This window comes from Sinocyclocheilus grahami, unplaced genomic scaffold (assembly GCF_001515645.1).
Source record: "Sinocyclocheilus grahami isolate Dianchi unplaced genomic scaffold, SAMN03320097.WGS_v1.1 scaffold513.1, whole genome shotgun sequence".
Lineage (NCBI taxonomy): Eukaryota > Metazoa > Chordata > Actinopteri > Cypriniformes > Cyprinidae > Sinocyclocheilus > Sinocyclocheilus grahami.
Window position 1 is genome coordinate 976279 of NW_015505692.1, and position 18799 is coordinate 995077.

At 38.4% G+C, this 18799-nt stretch overlaps 1 protein-coding gene across 1 annotated transcript in view; it reads left to right on the forward strand.

The window, feature by feature from the left end:
* The first annotated feature begins 350 nt into the window (after positions 1 to 350).
* Positions 351 to 18799, forward strand: part of tgfb3 (transforming growth factor, beta 3) — a 30273-nt gene continuing 11824 nt past the window's right edge. The window contains exons 1-3 of the mRNA XM_016237389.1: positions 351 to 1046; positions 10220 to 10383; positions 18200 to 18329. Of these exons, the coding sequence (XP_016092875.1) occupies positions 701 to 1046; positions 10220 to 10383; positions 18200 to 18329 (640 nt within the window). The 5' untranslated portion in view covers positions 351 to 700. The remainder of the gene's footprint in view (positions 1047 to 10219; positions 10384 to 18199; positions 18330 to 18799) is intronic.

An 18799-nucleotide genomic window follows, 5' to 3' on the forward strand; every position in this document is an offset into this window, starting at 1 on the left:
TATAAAGTGGGACAAGATATAGAGCTGGTATAAAGCTCATGTTGGTATTTTGAAATCAGACTAAACTTCCAGCAGGAGGTGCACAAACTTTACAAACCCAGCGGTCAGACTGAGCGTCTGTGCGCAACTGAGAAGGCAATCTGGCGTTTGGATAATTAGGGTTGCACAGTCATTTCTAAAATATTCTACTCGTTTCCATCGCTTTGGGTTACGTAATGTGCAATTACATTTTCTATGCGTTAGCTATTATATAAAGCGACTGCATGAATGAGGAGGAAGCTCCGCCCACCGCACGCGTCACCCCGGCTCCGACTATAAAAGCGCAGCGGGAGCGAAATAAGCCTGGCACTCCAGCGCGAGCGGCGAGAGAGAGAGCGTGCGTCTGACAGCAGGGTCCTCCACGGAAAAGTCCTTCACAGCGCTCGGTTTAGGGGAAAATGCGGCTGGGGAACGCTATGCTGAAAGTCTGGTTTCTTGCAGAGTGCCAGTGATGGATGTTTAAGGATGCTATGGGATTACTGTGCAGTGCTTCTATGGAATAAGCTTGCAGCATGGAATCTCATGGAGAAAACAGGCTCAGCACTTGAACTCCATCCAGCCCATAGAGAGGACAACCTGGAATTAGTCTCATTATCCTTTTAAACCTATTCAGCTGAACTGGAACTGTGTTTACTTGAGTGACAAGTGTACAGAATAAACCATGCATCTGGGCAGAGGACTGCTGTTTTTCCTTCTCCTAAACAGTGTGACCATGAGTTTCTCTCTGTCGACCTGCACCACGGTGGACATCGACCACATCAAGAAGAAGAGGGTGGAGGCCATCCGGGGTCAGATCCTCAGCAAGCTGCGCCTGACCAGCCCGCCGCAGACCCTGGGCCACAGTCAGGTGCCCTATCAAGTGCTGGCCCTCTATAACAGCACTAGGGAACTGCTGGAGGAGTTAGGGCGAGACCGACATCAGAGCTGCGGCCAGGACAACACCGAGACCGAATACTACGCTAAAGAGATACACAAATTCAACATGATCCAGGGCTCCCCTGAAAACAGTAAGTCCACTAGAGGAGGTCTCACACCGGAGACCGGGCAGAACTGAGCCTCCCGTATTTATAGCAACACTTTAAAATAACCAGAAATAGATCAGGAGGTCATATAAACGCAAAAACTAAACAAAAAATGGATCTAGTTCTCTAAAGGCCAATGCTGATATCTAGAGATATAAACAATGCAATTTAAAGAATTTCTGAGCATTCACTAAATTCGCCAAGAAATATTTGAATACTGAGCATTGACAAGTACTTCCATTTGTCAAGAGTTATATAATGTAATTCTGTTTAAGTTCTTATAAATTGCTGCAGCTGTTCACATGACGAGATTCACCAAACAGGTTTTAATCAAATTTGTTCATAAATGGAAAAACTTGACATCTGAAAAGCATTCGCATGGTTTGTCTGGTCTGTTCGTCCATCGGAGGGTCAGTGCAAAACGATCCCCACCAGTTTTCCATGTGTCTCTGGGTCCTGTCCAAGTCCAGACGGGCCCCAGATTATTTGAGGACACAGTCAGTTGTGGGAATGTCTTCCTAGTTTAGCACACTTGATTGCGCGGAGATTCTGGAGAACTGATGGGATTCAGTGAGATCAGAACCAGACGGTCCTATCGGCATTTTACTGCTGTTTACCCTTCGTAGTAGAACTTGCTGAATGAAATAAACTTCGATATATATTTCAAGATCTTCTCTTGTGGTGTTGTTACACTCATAAAAATAAAGGTTTCTAAAGGGGTTTCCCCCCCAAAAAACTTTTCCCTAAAGACCCATTTTTCTTAGTGTGAAGAGCATTTTAATGATCTGAACAACCTTTTTTCCACTATAAAGAACCTTTTTTGAAATGGAAAGATTCCTTGGATGTTATGGAACCATCAATGCCAATGAAGAACCTTTATTTTTAAGAGTGTACTGGAGGAACCACTAACCCAAGTTCTCGCAGGAACTTATGAGTTCCATTTGAAACGTTCCTCAGAGAAAGAGCTTCTCCAGAGGTTTCTGATCTGAACGGTCTCAAATATCTGTTTATTTCTAGAGTGTAACTTTGTGATTTGCTGCTTGTTGTTGGTAGTTGGTGGCAGGTGGTATTAGAAGGAGGGGCTTTCTTATTCTACAGAGCATCTGATTGGACAAAATATGTCGTGTGCTTGTGAGTGCAAGACAAGGAGTCAACTTTTTTTTTCTCAGAAAGGAACACTTGAAGAATTTTGAAAGCTTATACATGCACATTAGTTAGTCAACTTTTAGGATTGTAAAGAGATTTATACATGCCCATTTTGATTTCATGTGTCCTTTTTTGAACACCCTTCTTTATAATTTTTTGGAAATAAGATGGCAGCATGTGATTGCAACATATAAATGTATATTTTAAGAGCTTCATATTAAATGATTATCTCCCCACACCACTATGGCAAACGCTCAGCGTATTTTTTAGATAACGCCCCGCTGGAGACTTCATCCCGCAGCACAGACAAAGAATTGTAGCACTCAAGCGCATCCACACCGGACTGGCGACAGGATCTCTTTTCTTTCCATTAAGCAGTGTTCAGTTTCAGCAAGCGCGGTATGGGAGAATGTGGCGGGGATGGAGTAATGTATATTCACGTTCCATTCACATCAGCTAAACTAATGGCTTTTTCATGCTCTGTGTTTTGGACGCTTGCGCCGTGTGGAATCATTTACGCATCGTGCTTTTCCAAGCGTCCCAGCAGTGGCTCTGAGTGCATCAACAGGTTACGCTTTCTTACCAAAAATGACTGCGGGACATCATTGGAAAGCATTTTTGCCATTCCAGACCTGTCTATCCATTAACCCGGAGCAGCACCTCCAGTCGCTGTCTGATTGGCACTCAAACCCTTGAACTGCCATCGTCACAGTCAACTTTCCAGAAAATGTTCTCTGTTGACGGAGGAACACCCAGTTAGCAGATAGTGACAGTCTCCTGGTTAACAGTATCTGGCTTTTGGAAGTCGCGGCCGCCAGAGAGGATCAGAGCTGCAGAAAGACGCCCTTCTGATATGTTTAATAGTAAGAAGGTGATGTAATTTCCAAGCAAAACAGAGATCGCATTTGCCGGCCAAAACACACAAACACGCACGTTTTTCCTTCTCTTCTTCTCTCGTTTCTCGTCACGTGAGCGCTGGAGTCGGCAGCAGGCTTTTGCACATTATCTCATCTCACAGTCTGTGGCCTTTCAGCCGTCGTGTCATTTATTTGAGGGATTCCACGTTCGCTCAAAGACACTTCAAATAACCGACCGCAAGAGTCAAACAGTCACTTAGCGTGGGTCACAGCCGATTATACAGCGCTTGATAAATGCACTCAAAATATTTACTGCATGACCTCATTTCACTTCGGACTTGCCATTTGGAAGCAGAAAAAAGACAGCACAGGACCTGAAAGAAAACACACAATGTTCTTGTCTTGATTGGCCCTTAAAAGTTGCTTTGATTTGCCTTCAATCTGCTGTGATGGCTGTAGGCTTTGGTGGTTGGAAATGCTTTAACCTTTACAGTTCTGGACTTTGAATATAATAGGTTGATTCTTCAGTGAGGGAAACTTTTGAAAAATGAAATGTATGCTTCTATGCTTCCTGGATTAGATATTTAATCAGCTTTCCAGTGGATTTTGGTATATTGTAAGGAGGTGTGATGGTAATGATATTTCTCTGCCTTTGGAGAAATCATATTGGAAACCATTTGGAGGTCCTGTTAGCTAGCAGTTTATTAACTTTCTGATCTTCAAACTGGCATAGAGCACTACAGTGATGCATTTTTGTAGACCGACTCATAAGTTCATATCACTCTGGTTCCTGCCACAAAAAAACCCCAATAGGATTTGTCCATTACATTTTGGATTATTGCAGAGAATAAGCTCTGTGACTAACAGTTTATGATTCTTACTAGTGAACTTTCATAAGGCCTAATACAAAAACGCTATACAAACTAAACCAGTCATTGTGATTTCAGCGTCACCAACATGAAGCTTTGACAACTCTTTCAGGTTTTATTTTAAAACATTTTCCTCGTAACTATCCACTGAGCTCTTTTTGTAGTATTGTGGATGAATCTGTTTGCAGTATTTTTCAGAAACTTCTGGTTGTTTATACATGCATCTTTTTTTTGATGTTTCATTTGGCTTCTAGACTTTTGATAAAAGTTTTTTATTGAAAGTTGTGTTCTAAAATGTTTGCTGTGATGATAAAGACATCCATATTGGTTACAGCAGTTTTTTTTGTATAAAATTACAAATCATAAATACCACTACCCCTTAAAAAAATCATTATAAAGTGCATTTCGGCATTTAAAAATGATGAAAGTAATTTAAGAGGCACAAAACAAACGTTTAAAATGATTAAAGCTTATGATTGTCTGTAATATAATAAAGCAATAATCCCCGTGAAACTGTGGTTTACAGTGAATTTATAACAGCTAAGGGGCGTTGTTAGGCACTTAGCTGTTATAAATTCACTGTAAACCACGGCTTCACGGGGATTATTGCTTTTATAAAACGGTTCCATATACGTAGTAAGGTTTCACAAAATAAAACGGAGCAAATAAAGTGTAATGATATTAATAAACACAGTATTCTTCCACCAAACAATGTAGTGGAACCATTTACAACAGCTTCGAACGTGGCTCAGCCAATCAGAATCAAGGACCGGAACGCTCCGCTTTATAAGTAACCATATAAGGTATACAAGAGGCTGAGATTATGTAATTTTATAAGACTGATTAAGTGTCATCGTTCAGCTAGAAGATGTAGTCCTGACAGCAGGAAGTCTGCGCCTTCATTTGTGCCCTCCTCTCCTCCAGTTCCTCTGTTTACTCCTCTCGTCTGACCTCAGCGCTTCCTCAGGAGCTCTGGATCATGTCACCTGGCAGGAGAGGAAGGACATCCCAGACACCGGATGCTTATATCTCTCTCTGTAGGGTCCGTGTTTAGAGTCCAACCAACGAGAGGACCTCAGAAATCAGACTTAACCGGCCAAAGGCCCCTTTCTGAGAGCATGTTACAAAGTGAAATTGAATACGATGGATTGGTGAAAGCATATCGGTGAAACTATGCACTCATTTTTGCAAACATGTTGCAGTTTAACAGGGTTATTATCATTAACTAAAACTATTAAAACATTGTTATTAACTGAAATAAAGCTAAAATAATAAAAAATATATATTAAGAGAAAAACATAGCTGCCAAAGCAACATTTCTAATTTCCGTTTAGTTACATTTGAAGTACTAAAACGACTATAGTGGAAATGAGATAGACAAATAAATAAGTGATACATAAATAACCCTAAAAAAGGTTGCAGTTTAACAGAGTTATTATCATTAACTAAAACTATTAAAACATTGTTATTAACTGAAATAAAGCTAAAATAATAAAAAAATATATATTAAGAGAAAAACATAGCTGCCAAAGCAACATTTCTAATTTCCGTTTAGTTACATTTGAAGTACTAAAACGACTATAGTGGAAATGAGATAGACAAATAAATAAGTGATACATAAATAACCCTAAAAAATAAAAAACTAATAAAAATAACAAAAAGCACATAAAATGATTAAAATAACAAATTAAAAAGACATCTGAAAGTATATGAAACAAAATGAATTTACAAAAGTATATAAATAATACGGTAACACTTTCAAATAAGATGAAATTAGTTATGGTTAACTAAGACATTAAGTAATATTAACTAAAATGAGCATTATATTTGTTACAGTGTTTAATGTTAGTTAATAAAAATACTGTTTGTAGTTAGTTCATGTTATCTCAGGTCCATTACATAATATATAATAACAGATACAACTTTTAACTTTAATAGTGTATTAGTAAAACTAAGTACTGAACTTAACTACTGCTGTTAACTAATATTAAAAAACAACCTTACTGTAAACTGCTACCATAATACTAAAATAACACTGGTTTGCAATAACTAAGTAGTACTGCTGATAAAAGCAGTCTGTTTTCTTTCCCGTTTGTAAATCCTGAGGTGTTTGGGCAAGCGTGCGATCGCTGTGACGTCACTCTCTGGCCGTTTGACCCATATCTGATGACTGCAAACTAATCTTTGTATTCGACTTCATTTATAGCAACAATCCCTGCACTTCTATTCATGGAACAAATGAGCTAAGCTCTGGAGCCCTGGCGAAAATCAGCCATAATGTGAAATCCACCTAAAACACCGCAGTAGGAAAAATGAGATCATCTAGAAGGAAACCGAAGAGTTGATTAGAATTTAAAATCTCAAAGTGGAGCTTTCCACCTTAAAGAAGGAGCGCGACGTGAGAAGCTTACGGAGAGATGATTGGATCAACCTATATATACAGTGGTGTGAAAAGGTTGTTGCACCCTTCCTCTTTTTTTTTTTAAACGCTTGATTGCAGTTGTTGCTGCAAAGCGTGGCACAACCAGTTATTAGATTTAGGGGGCAATTACTTTTTCACGTAGTGCCAGGCAGGTTTGGACAGCTTTTTTCCCTTAATAAATGAAATCATTATTTCAAATCTGAATTTTGTATTTACTTGGGTTATCATTGTGTAATATTAAAATTTGTTTTATGATCTGAATCTTTTAAGTGTGACAAATATGCAAAAAAAAACAAAAAACAGGAAGGGGGCAAAAACCTTTTCACGGCATGTATATATATATATATATATAACCAGTTAACCACAAATATACAAAATCACACCATCTTTCCATATGGTGCAGAACTGCTCTTCTGCACTGCTTTCTTTTTTGATTTTGGTGCATTTTGTGCTCCAAATCAAGAAGGAGGCTTGCATAAGCGTGCGGTTTGCATGAGGTACAGTATGCGCAGCGCGTCTGGCCAGATCTGGACTGCAGCAGCCCAGCTGGCATTATCTGTTCATATTACATAAATATTCCACATCTGACTCGCCAGCCAGCCAGTCAGGAATTCAGTCATCAGTAGCATTAGACCTTAGACAAAGCAGAAGAAACCCTTTACAGTTATTATTCTGTTTATTCGTAGAAGCTCTTTAATAGAGTTAAAATACTAAATTAAAAGGTTTAGTCAACTGGGACAGAATTTGGAAGGTAAGCCGGATAAGCACTGTGTTAATCGCTATGCAACATATTTGTATTAATGCACACAACCTGTATGTGAAATTACAATAAGTTTGGGTAAAAATTCAAATCAGCTGAAACTACATGAAATGAACATGAAGTGCACCAAAATGTTTATTTACATAATATTATCAGTGCAATCCGAATTACAAACAGTAAATCTGATGTATTTAGTAACCAGAAACCGTTCTCAACATGGGATGGCTCATTATAAAATAGTGGATCATGTGTAAACTACCATTAAAAAGTTTTAGGCAGTTTTTTGAAAGTCATTCATGCTTTTATTCATCAAGGATGCATTAAATTGAGAAGACATTTATAGTATTATAAAATATTTCTATTTTAAATAAACGCTGTTCTTTTGAACTTTCTGTTCATCTGTGAATCCTGAAAAATAAAATGAATCTCGGTTTCCACAGAAATATTGTGCAGCACGACTGTTTTCAACATTGATAATAATCAGAAATGTTTCTTGAGCAGCAGATCAGCATATTATACTGATTTCTGAAGATCATGCGACACTGAAGACTGGAGGAATGATGCTGAAAATACAGCTGCGCATCACAGAAATACATTACAGTTTAACAGAGATTCACACAGAACACAGCTGTTTTAAATTGTAATAAAATTTCACAATTTTTACTGTATTTTTGATCAAATAAATGTCACCTTGGTGAGCAGAAGAGACTTCAGACAGCGTAGGGTTTGCTGTGCAGGAGTTTGTGTGGAAACACTTTGAATAGACATGGTTTGGCATGGTGTTTGGAAGTATTTTATGCTACTGACCAACTTAGAGAACTTGCTTCTACACGTTTCTTAATAATCTAGATTCATCAACATTAGAAAGAGGGACAGAACAGTTGAAAGTGTTTTACACACCTTTATGAATGAGAATGTTTTTCTCAGCAGATAATTGAGAACAGTAACAAAACAACATACAGTATACTGTGTGTGTGTGTGTGTGTGTGTCAATAAAATACGCAATTAACAGATGAAGTGTTTTAATTGAAATGTGTTTTTGCATCTTTCTTTACAATTAATGTTGCTGTGTCTAATGAATGATATTAAGACATTTAGACTTACAGCGGGTAAAATAAGTATTGAACAGTAAATATATTTCTAAAGGTGCTGTTGACATGAAATTTTCTCCAGATGTCGGTAATATCCAAGTAATCCATAGATACAAAGAAAGCAAAACAAATAAGTTCAGAAATTAAGTTCTGTGTAATAAAGTAGAATGACAGGGAAAAAGTATTGAACACATGAAGAAAGGGAGGTGCAAAAAGGCACAGAAAGCCAAGACACCAGCTGAAATCTATCCGTAATTAGAAAGCAATCCTGCCCCTCGTCAGTGGAAATTAGAATTAGCTGCTTCAGTCCCAACTGATGGCCTATAAAAAGGTGTCTCATGACCAACGTGTCACACAAAAAACATTTCATGTTGGGTAAAAGCAAAGAGCTTTCTCAATACCCTCACAACCTTATTGTTGCAAAACATACTGATGGCATTGGTTACAGAAGGATTTCTATACTTCTGAATGTTGGGAAGTGGAAAGAACATGATTTCACCATAAACCGGCCTCGACCAGGTGCTCCTCGCAAGATTTCTGACAGAGGAGTGAAAAGAATTATCAGAAGCGTTTTCTAAGAGCCAAGGATCACTTGTGGAGAGCTTTAGAAAGACCTGGAATTAGCAGGTACAGTTGTTTCAAAGAAAATAATAAGTACAATAATTAATGCATTAATGCCTGTATGCACGCTCACCACACAAGGCTCTGTTGCTGAAGAAAAAGCATGTTGAAGCTGGTTTAAAGTTTGCTGCACCACATTTAGACAAGCCTGTGAATTACTGGGAGAATATAGTTTGGTCAGATGAGACAAATATTTTACTCTTTGGATGCCATAATACACATGTTTGGAGGTCAAAGGGCACTGCACATCACCCCAAAACATCATGGTGTGGCACTGGAAAAATTCATATAATTGAAGGAAGGATGAATGGAAAAAATGTACCGAGACATTCTTGATGAAAATCTGCTGTCATCTACCAGGATGATGAAGATGAAACAAGGGTGGACATTCCAGCGAGACGATGATCCCAAACACAGCCAAGGAAACTCAACTGGTTTCAGAGAAAGAAAGTAAAGCTGCTAGAATGGCCAGCCAATCACCTGACTTGAATCCAATAGAAAATCAATGCAAAGAACTAAAGAGCAGAGTTCATAGAAGAGGCCCACAGAACCTTCAACATTTGAAGACTCTGTGGAAGAATGAGCCAAAATCCCTCCTGAGCAATGCATGCGACTAGTTTCTGCTACAGGAGGCGTCTCGAAGCTGTCATTACCAACACAGGCTTTTGTACAAAGTATTAAATACATTTCAGTACGTCATTCAGTGTCATTCTACTTTATTACACAGAACTTGATTTCTGAACTTATTTGTATTGTTTTCTTTGTATGTATGGATTACTTGGGTTGTTACCGACATCTGGTGAACATTTCATGTCAACAGCACCTTTAGAAATATATTTACTGAGAAAAATGGTGACGCGTTCAATACTTATTTTACCCGCTGTTTGTGTGGCTTAAAATGAGATGAGTAAATAATGACACACTTTTGTATTTTTGGGTGAATAAATCCTTCACTGAAAATAATTTGGTGTAGAAACAATGTTTTCACTCAGAAACTGCTAGTAAACTTACAAAATAATCACAAAGAAACGGAAAGTAACACGTTGAATTAAATATGACATTTTAAAGTAGAAAGAGTGTAACAGTATTTTCTTGTAAAACATACTCCAGTAATCTTTAATCTCCAAATTAGTTTACAGTGTTGTACTTCAGAGCAGTTAATGTGAAATGAAATATGAGATGTATTCATGCAAACTGAGGGCTTTGTTGCACCTGTTCTGCAGTAACCGTGAGTTCAGTCTTTCACACATTTGGCTTTCATTTCAGCATTTCTGAACTTCATACTCTAGTGGCACAAAGCATAAACAGATGGACGACAGGTTTGCCTGAATGTGTGATCAGGTCAGATCGGAGGAAACTGATAGCTGTTCTCTGACCTCTCTTCCATTGCAGATGACCTTCCCTACTGCCCCAAGGGAATAACGTCCAAGGTTTTCCGCTTCAACGTCTCCAGCATGGAGAAGAACGCCACCAACCTGTTCCGGGCAGAGTTCCGTGCGCTGCGTGTGCCGAACTCCAGCGCCAAGAGAAACGAGCAGCGCATCGAGCTCTACCAGGTGCCAGCCAGCTGCTTTCATTCAGTCACATTCAACCTGCACAGCCTGAAAAACTGAATTATTCCAAACGGAACCGCTTATTGAAACCTTAGACAAAATATTGAGAAAATCATCTTTAAAGTTGTCCAAATGAAGTTCTTAGCAATGCATATTACTAATCAAAAATTAAGTTTTGATATATTTACGGTAGGAAATTTACCAAATTTCTTCATGGAACATGATCTTTACTTAATATCCTAATGATTTTTGGCATAAAAGAGAAATGTATAATTGTGACCCATACAATGTATTGTTGGCTATTGCTACAAATATCCCCCAGCGACTTAACACTGCTTTTGTGCTGCAGGGTCACATATGTGGTTGGGTTTTGTTGATAATCATATTTGATCCATGACTCATATAGATATAGAGAATATGGAAAAAAACTGCTTAATTATGCAATTTGCTGCAGATGTTGATATTTACAGTATATGATGAAATTCTGATGCTTGTAATATAAATCAGTGAGATCTTTCTAACAGTGCAGCAGAGACTGACATAAAATGATCTAAATATCAGTCGTCTCTATATCTCCAGTAATCTGTCTCAGTGAGATGAGAGTGAAATGCTCCAAACATATAATGCAGTGATTGAGAGCTGAAGAAATGGTTTTGTTGATAATCATATTTGATCCATGACTCATATAGATATAGAGAATATGGAAAAAAACTGCTTAATTATGCAATTTGCTGCAGATGTTGATATTTACAGTATATGATGAAATTCTGCTGCTTGTGATGTAAATCAGTGAGATCTTTCTAACAGTGCAGCAGAGACTGACATAAAATGATCTAAATATCAGTCGTCTCTATATCTCCAGTAATCTGTCTCAGTGAGATGAGAGTGAAATGCTCCAAACATATAATGCAGTGATTGAGAGCTGAAGAAATAAAGGCTCCTCAGAAGATGTGAGATGTTCTGGAGGCTTGTGAAGATCATTCCTCCGCTGAGGAACAGTGAAAGTAAAGCTTCTGGAAACAAACGCTCCTCAAAAGATCCTGAGGATCAGATTTGAGACTCTAAAACATGATTGATGGAGAATCAAGTAAAGCTGAGCTGCTTCAGTGCAGTAAGTGTTCATCTGGAGATATTACTGACGTTATTCTGACGCTTACTTGATCAAAACCAGTCAAGATCTGACACGAGAAGCAGCAGCTGAAAGTACTAAATAGTGTTACTATATGATACTAAAAGAGACTAAAAAAAACGCAGTAGATTGAGTGTGAAACAGGTTTAACAGCAAAGTTTTGATCATTTAGAGACCTTCAAATATGATACAGTAGGCTTTATAGGGTTAATGCTTTATTTTCCCAAGAAGATTTAGAGGATTTATGACCAGGCTCAGGTGGGATCTCTGGATGTTTTTGCCTTTTCTCTTCCATTTTTAAAGGGGAAATCTGCAGAATTCTGTGGAATGGATGTAAATGAACAGAATGTGAAACTGAGCTGAGCGTATGACAGTCGGCAGCTGAAAGTACTAAATAGTGTTACTATATGATACTAAAAGAGACTAAAAAAAAAACGCAGTAGATTGAGTGTGAAACAGGTTTAACAGCAAAGTTTTGATCATTTAGAGACCTTCAAATATGATACAGTAGGCTTTATAGGGTTAATGCTTTATTTTTCCAAGAAGATTTAGAGGATTTATGACCAGGCCCAGGTGGGATCTCTGGATGTTTTTGCCTTTTCTCTTCTATTTTTAAAGGGGAAATCTGCAGAATTCTGTGGAATGGATGTAAATGAACAGAATGTGAAACTGAGCTGAGCGTATCTAAATCTATCGCACTTTCCACAAAAATATTGGGCAGCACAGTTGTTTTGAACATTGATAAAAATGTTAAAATGTTAATGTTAACAGAAATGTTAATAATGTTTTAATCAGCATATTAGAATGATTTCTGAAGGATCATACAATGCTGAAAATTCAGATTTGATCACAGCAATCAATTACAATTTACAATATATTCACGTAGAAAACAGCTGTTTTAAACTGTTACAATATTTCACTTATTTTTTGTGTACATTAGATCAAATAAATATAGTCTTGGTTAGCGGAAGAGACTTCTGTCAGAAACATTATTAAAAATCCCCAATTGTAGTGTGAATGAATATTTTTAACAATTAACCAAATCTTCGAGCCCGGTCTCATGAAAATGCATATAAATAGTACGCCAAATAAAAACAAAAACTTGTGGTATTGATACGCAAAAATGGACTTTGGCGTGCATATGAAACGCATGTGTTTGGCGTGCATATAATACGCAGTTTTCGCGTTCATATGATCGCACGCACCTACCCCACAACCCTAAACATACCCATCGCGTATCATATACACGCCAAAGTCCATTTTTGCGTATCAATACCACGAGTTTTGGTTTTTATTTGACGTACTATTTATACGCACTTCCATGAGATCGGCTGAATCTTCAGTTAGAATGCCTACACATCAGTTGTTTTCTACAGTTCAATTATAGGCGATGCTTTAGTTCATACAGACACAACCTTTGTCGTTTTTTGCAGGTTTTTAAATACAACGCCAATACACCATGCAGCACATCCTTCACATCTAAGCCTCAGATACTAGAGTTTCCACACACTGAACAAACACAGACACGAGAGAAAGATGATGGCACTGTACTGAAGTGAGATGGAGCGCGAGTCTTTAACAGGCCTGATCTGTATTCCAGGTGCTGATGGATTATACAGAAGAACATTTGCACAATTGCAAGCGAACAAAAGAAGCATTCTGAGAAACTCAGAGCTTTACTTTCACATGCCTCTGACCGCAATATGAAACCCTGCGGCTCGCAGGCCTGAGAGCCGTTATATATCAGATTCATTCCGCGAGTATATGCTCTATAGGTGCTGTGTTTTCAGTGGGGATTTTCGATGGGGTTCCAGTATTTCCTGTAAAGGAGCCGCTGGTCTCGGGCCTCCCGTCAGAAGCTGCTTTGCCTCGCAGGAGAGAGCGCCGTGGCTCTGGCGTGGGCCGCTCAAGTGCTCTCCACAGACCTCCGCTCCCAGCCGTGCTCTCAGGATCTTAGATTAGCTCCTCGCAGTGCTCCAGAACCTACTTATCCCAGCCTGCTTTTCATGGGCCAAGCAGTGGTGGGACCTCCGTGCTTCGGATGCTGATTTAATCTGGCAGACTGAAGCGTCAGACAGCGAGGGGCCGCATTCTTACAGCTACTTTCAAAGGGTCTTCTGATTTTCTACTGCAATTTCTGTGCAGTTGATGGATGGGATAGCTTTGTAAGAAATTAAATGACTCTGCACAGTTAACAAATTTGTAATTTGCACCTTCTGATCAATGACAGACAATAACTTTACAATTACGATCACCAGGAGGGAACAGTTAATGTAAAAGTCTGTGAAAGTGAATTTGTGCCTCTTAGGGATGGCACAATAAAGTAATGTTCATGATACTTGACACCTTAAATTAATTTCCTATGGTGTCTTTTACCTTTTATAAAGGCAGTTTTCTCTAACCTTATTAAATGTACACACACACACACACACACACACACACACACACACAAAACAATTTCAAGTAAATTTCACAAACAATTACAAGAAGTGGCAAGTAACACATTGAATTAAACATGAAATTTTGAAGTAGAACAACTAAAACTGTACATTCTTGTAGAATTTTCTCCATTAATGTTTGTTTTATTCAGAATTTATAATACAAAAAATAAACCATTAAATCAATCAATAAGACACCAGGTTGTTACCAATCAAATACAATCAGTATCAACAGAATCCATCTTTGAACTGCAGAAGCGGCACAGAAGCTGCATCTGAAGTGGCATTTATATGTATTCACTGTTTAATGCAGCTGACATAAATGTAGGGTTTTAAAAATTAAAGGTGCTGCATGCATTTTTTAATTTTTATTTTTTGAGTGCACTAAAGCATAAAAATAAAATAGTTTGCAGATATTTAGGAAACACAAGCAAGTTCACATACTTGCTACAGCAGTGATTCTGCTTTGAAATGAGCATTCCGTGACGGAATGTCTGTTTTTGTTTTGGTCTGTGTGACTCCGCCCACTGTCAGTTTACCCAATAGGATTTCGACACCCCGGGTTGCCGATTGGCGGAAAACAAGTATTGCAGCCATGGAAGACAAACTGGGTCAGAGATCGCAGATTCTACCCAACCTAAAAACCCATCGAAAAAGCTCTATGAACAGAGGCATATTAAACACAAATAAATCAACTCATCAACGTACAGTGTAAGGCTTGTTGCTTCCATTGTCAGTTGCTCTCATTCCTGTTGTGTGTCCTCAATGTGGCAACCCGTGTGAGCCTCGAGTCTGAGGAGGAGGGGTGGGAGAAACAATATTTCGAATTCGGACCACAGTACCCATTTCAACCACTAGCGGCCAATATTACATACAGCACCTTTAATGTTTGAATATAGAACTATGAAATGATGGGGAAAAAATTAATTTTTCCGTTTAAAGATGACAGTAAACCTGCCAGTAGGTGGCAGCAAGTTACAGATCGAGTCATCGAGTCATTAATTGATTCAGAATGACTGATTCATTCATAAGTGAAGCAAGTGATTGTTTTTATGAATGATTCATTGAATCATTGACCGATTCATTCAAAAAATGCTGATTCGTTCAGCAGTGAAACACATCTGTGTGTTGCTCCGAGATGTGCAAACAGTGATTTGTTTGAAAATATTTTCATTGCCTAAATATATTTTCAGTCGCACATACTAATTTTTGGTTGCAAATGCGACTGAAATGGTTGCAGTCTAGAGTAGCCAATTTTATATTTTGAATGTTTTACTTCTTCAGAACGGTACTGAACTTGGTGACTTTTGTGGCATATATGCCATATGAACACAGAAAAGAAAATCTCTGACACGAGTAGATAAGGCTAAATGGTCTTAAAGAAGTCACACTTGTGATCTTCACAGTTAAAAATGAATCCGCTTCCTCAATAATCACGTTAATGATTCTTTGAGCTCATGTTGGCGTCTGAACACATCAGTGATTACACTGCTTTAAGTCTCTGGAGCCACACAGTAACAGCTCTTGGTGCATTTCGAGTTGGACATGACAACAGTAATGACTTCAGTCAGTGATTCAGTCATTAAACTGATCGAACTGATAGCTCGTGCATTTGAGACTGAGACTGACTGATGAGTGTTTTTGACCGATTCATTAAAAACAACCATATGACTCATTCATCTGTGAATCACACATCCTGTGTGGATATTACCTTTGTGCTGTTTTATGCATATTTGATTCAGACTGCAAACTCTCAGCTAAAACATCATTTCTCATGTCGTGGTGCTGTATGTTCAGCAGGAGTGCAGCACAATGCAGGAAACATTAGCTGCGTCACAATTTTGCACGATTCTATGCCATTTTGTTGTATAAATGGCCTAGTGCAAGTAGTTCACACTGAAAACTCCAACAAGAAGTGCACTTTAAATACCTGGGGATGCACTTATTTAACTGAAAAAATAAGTGTGGAGTGTTGAACATGCACTGTTACACAAATGCATCCACTAAACGTACACTGGAGCAAACAGTGCATAGTGTACAGTATTCATCATGGAGAAGGCAATCCCAGAATGCATTGTGATGAGATTAGTGAAATGTCAATTATAAGTCAGGGATCATGTACATCCGGATGGTTGTTGCTGCAAAATAAACCTTGACAGGGTGATCACTGTGAAGGGGTTTATCCTGCTTATTGCACAGCTGCTCTCCACATAACTAAACAATTGGACACAAAATATTGACTGAGTTTACATTTTTCATTAGCTCACTAAATACAAAGCTTCTGAGAAGAAAAAAACAGTTCATAGAAAGTGGCTTTTAGCCAAGATGAACAAGTTCAAACTAGAGAAATGTAAGGGATAAGGTACAGTCATACTAATTATACTAAATAAATAATTATGGGGACATGCAATATTGATTTGTTTCAAAATCTTACCTGTTTAGTATCCTATAATCTATTACAGTGTATAATCATCCTGGCAAGAAAACAAACACTACAATAAAAAAAATGCATTGTTAATAATACTTAAGTCCTCAGATTCATTTTCTAATCAATAGTCTATAAGACAGACGCAAGATTGTAATGCCATAGCTTCAGATATCTGGATGAATGTTATTTTAGTCAGGTTAGACACCAAACTGAACTGAACACATTAAAAGTGCTAGATCTAATGTTGTGATGATGATCTGTTAATGTCGCGACTGACCAATCAGAATCAAGCAGAGCGCCTTGTAATACATTTAATTCATTCAGTATTGAAAAGTATCAATACAAAGTTATGTGTGTGATGATGAGTTGCTACAAATACTTTCTAAATGGTTCCCTTATGAGTTTCTGTCTAGGCTGCTGTCTATGTAGACAGAGTGGAACAGAGCTGATGTCTGCCAGAGTATTTTAGCTCCGAACCGTCAACAACATCATGGAAATTATTCAGTTCCAGTGTTTAAAAATAATGGAACTGGTTCTGAATAAGAATCTTCACCTGCATTCAAATGTAGCTGTCAATCAGAGGCGTGAACGAGGAGCCCAGCGTGTGTTGACTGAGCTCGGGCCGTTCGTTCGCAGGCGCTGACGTGCTGTATTATGGGCTATCAGACTCCACGACTCACTTTTTCCATGAGCGAGAGAGCAGAAGCGTTTGGCCTCGGGCAGCTCCGGTGTCTGGATGAATCGCTGTCTGTCTATAGTGTGCAGGAGAGAGTGTGTGTTCTCCTCAAGCTCACGCGTGTCATTATTTTCCATGTTAACATACTTTGCTCGTATCTCAGTTCAATGTTCAGAAGAGTGAGACACTGTGACTGCGAGACGCTTTTAGAAACTGGTGCGTTCAAGTCCCCTTGGAAAGTTGAACGTAGTTGAGTTGGGAAATCCAAATTACGACGTTCAAATCACTTTGGTCAGAGAAAGATGGCGATGTACATTTTATACATTTTTCAACTCTGAAAGTACAAAATGATGACTAAAGAATGTGTATTGGATGTGTTTTATGCTGTAACGTGAATCACTATATAGGCTATTCTATAGTAATCGTACAATACTATGCTCTTTATTACATGCAGTTTAGGCCTTGTCCACACTTACACGTTTTCGTTTGAAAACACATATTTTTCTCTCCGTTTTGGTCTTCTGTCTACACTGAGATGGCGTTTTTGTCGTAGAAAACTGAGCTTTTTTAAAAAAATGCTTTCCAAAGTGGATAAATTTGAAAACGCTGTTTTTGCGTTGTAGTGCGGACTGTGAAAATGTAGGCTTTAGAAAATGATGACGCATGTTTAGTCATGTGACACATATTGTACCGATATATTTTTATGTTTATACCGGTGTTGTGCCTGCTATGTGATATGTCAACGTCTGATTCAACCAATTACGTGAGTTTGGGGCGGGGCTGTCTTTGTGAGCGTTCAGCAAACCTGTTAAAACCGTTATGATCTTTAAAGGGTTAGTTCACCCAAAAATGGAAATTCTGTCATTAATTGCTCACTCTCATGTCGTTCCAAACCCGTAAGACCTTCGTTCATCTTCGGAACACAAATTAAGATTTTTTTGATGAAATCTGAGAGCTCTCTGACCCTCCATAGACAGCAACGCAACTGAAATGTTCCCAGACATCAGTGGCTCAATTTTAATTATGCGAAGCTACGAGAACACTTTTTTAGGGTGATTTTTGGGTGAACTATCCCTTTAAAGTTGTTTGCTAATGATGATGGCATATGGAACTAGTTCTAAACTCAGGTGTGGCGTGTCTGTTGGTAGATTCTTCGTCCCGATGAACACATCGCTAAGCAGCGTTACATCGTTGGCAAGAACGTTCTGACTAAAGGAACGCCGGAGTGGGTTTCCTTTGACGTCACTGAGACCGTACGGGAGTGGCTCATGTATAGAGGTAAGCAAACCTTTATCAAACGCTATTACAGCATTACATAAAGGTACAGAGGTCAGTCCTGTTAATATATGAACTAATGTATGTAGACATTGAATCAGATACATGTGCATTATGTCATGTAAATGTAACACATTTGGGTTTGCATCAGGTACTTTAGATTGTTGTAGTTGTTGTTAATAGGCTTATGTTAGCTGTGCTAAAAAAAAACTGCGAGACGCTTTTAGAAACTGGTGCGTTCAAGTCCCCTTGGAAAGTTGAACGTAGTTGAGTTGGGAAATCCAAATTACGACGTTCAAATCACTTTGGTCAGAGAAAGATGGCGATGTACATTTTATACATTTTTCAACTCTGAAAGTACAAAATGATGACTAAAGAATGTGTATTGGATGTGTTTTATGCTGTAACGTGAATCACTATATAGGCTATTCTATAGTAATCGTACAATACTATGCTCTTTATTACATGCAGTT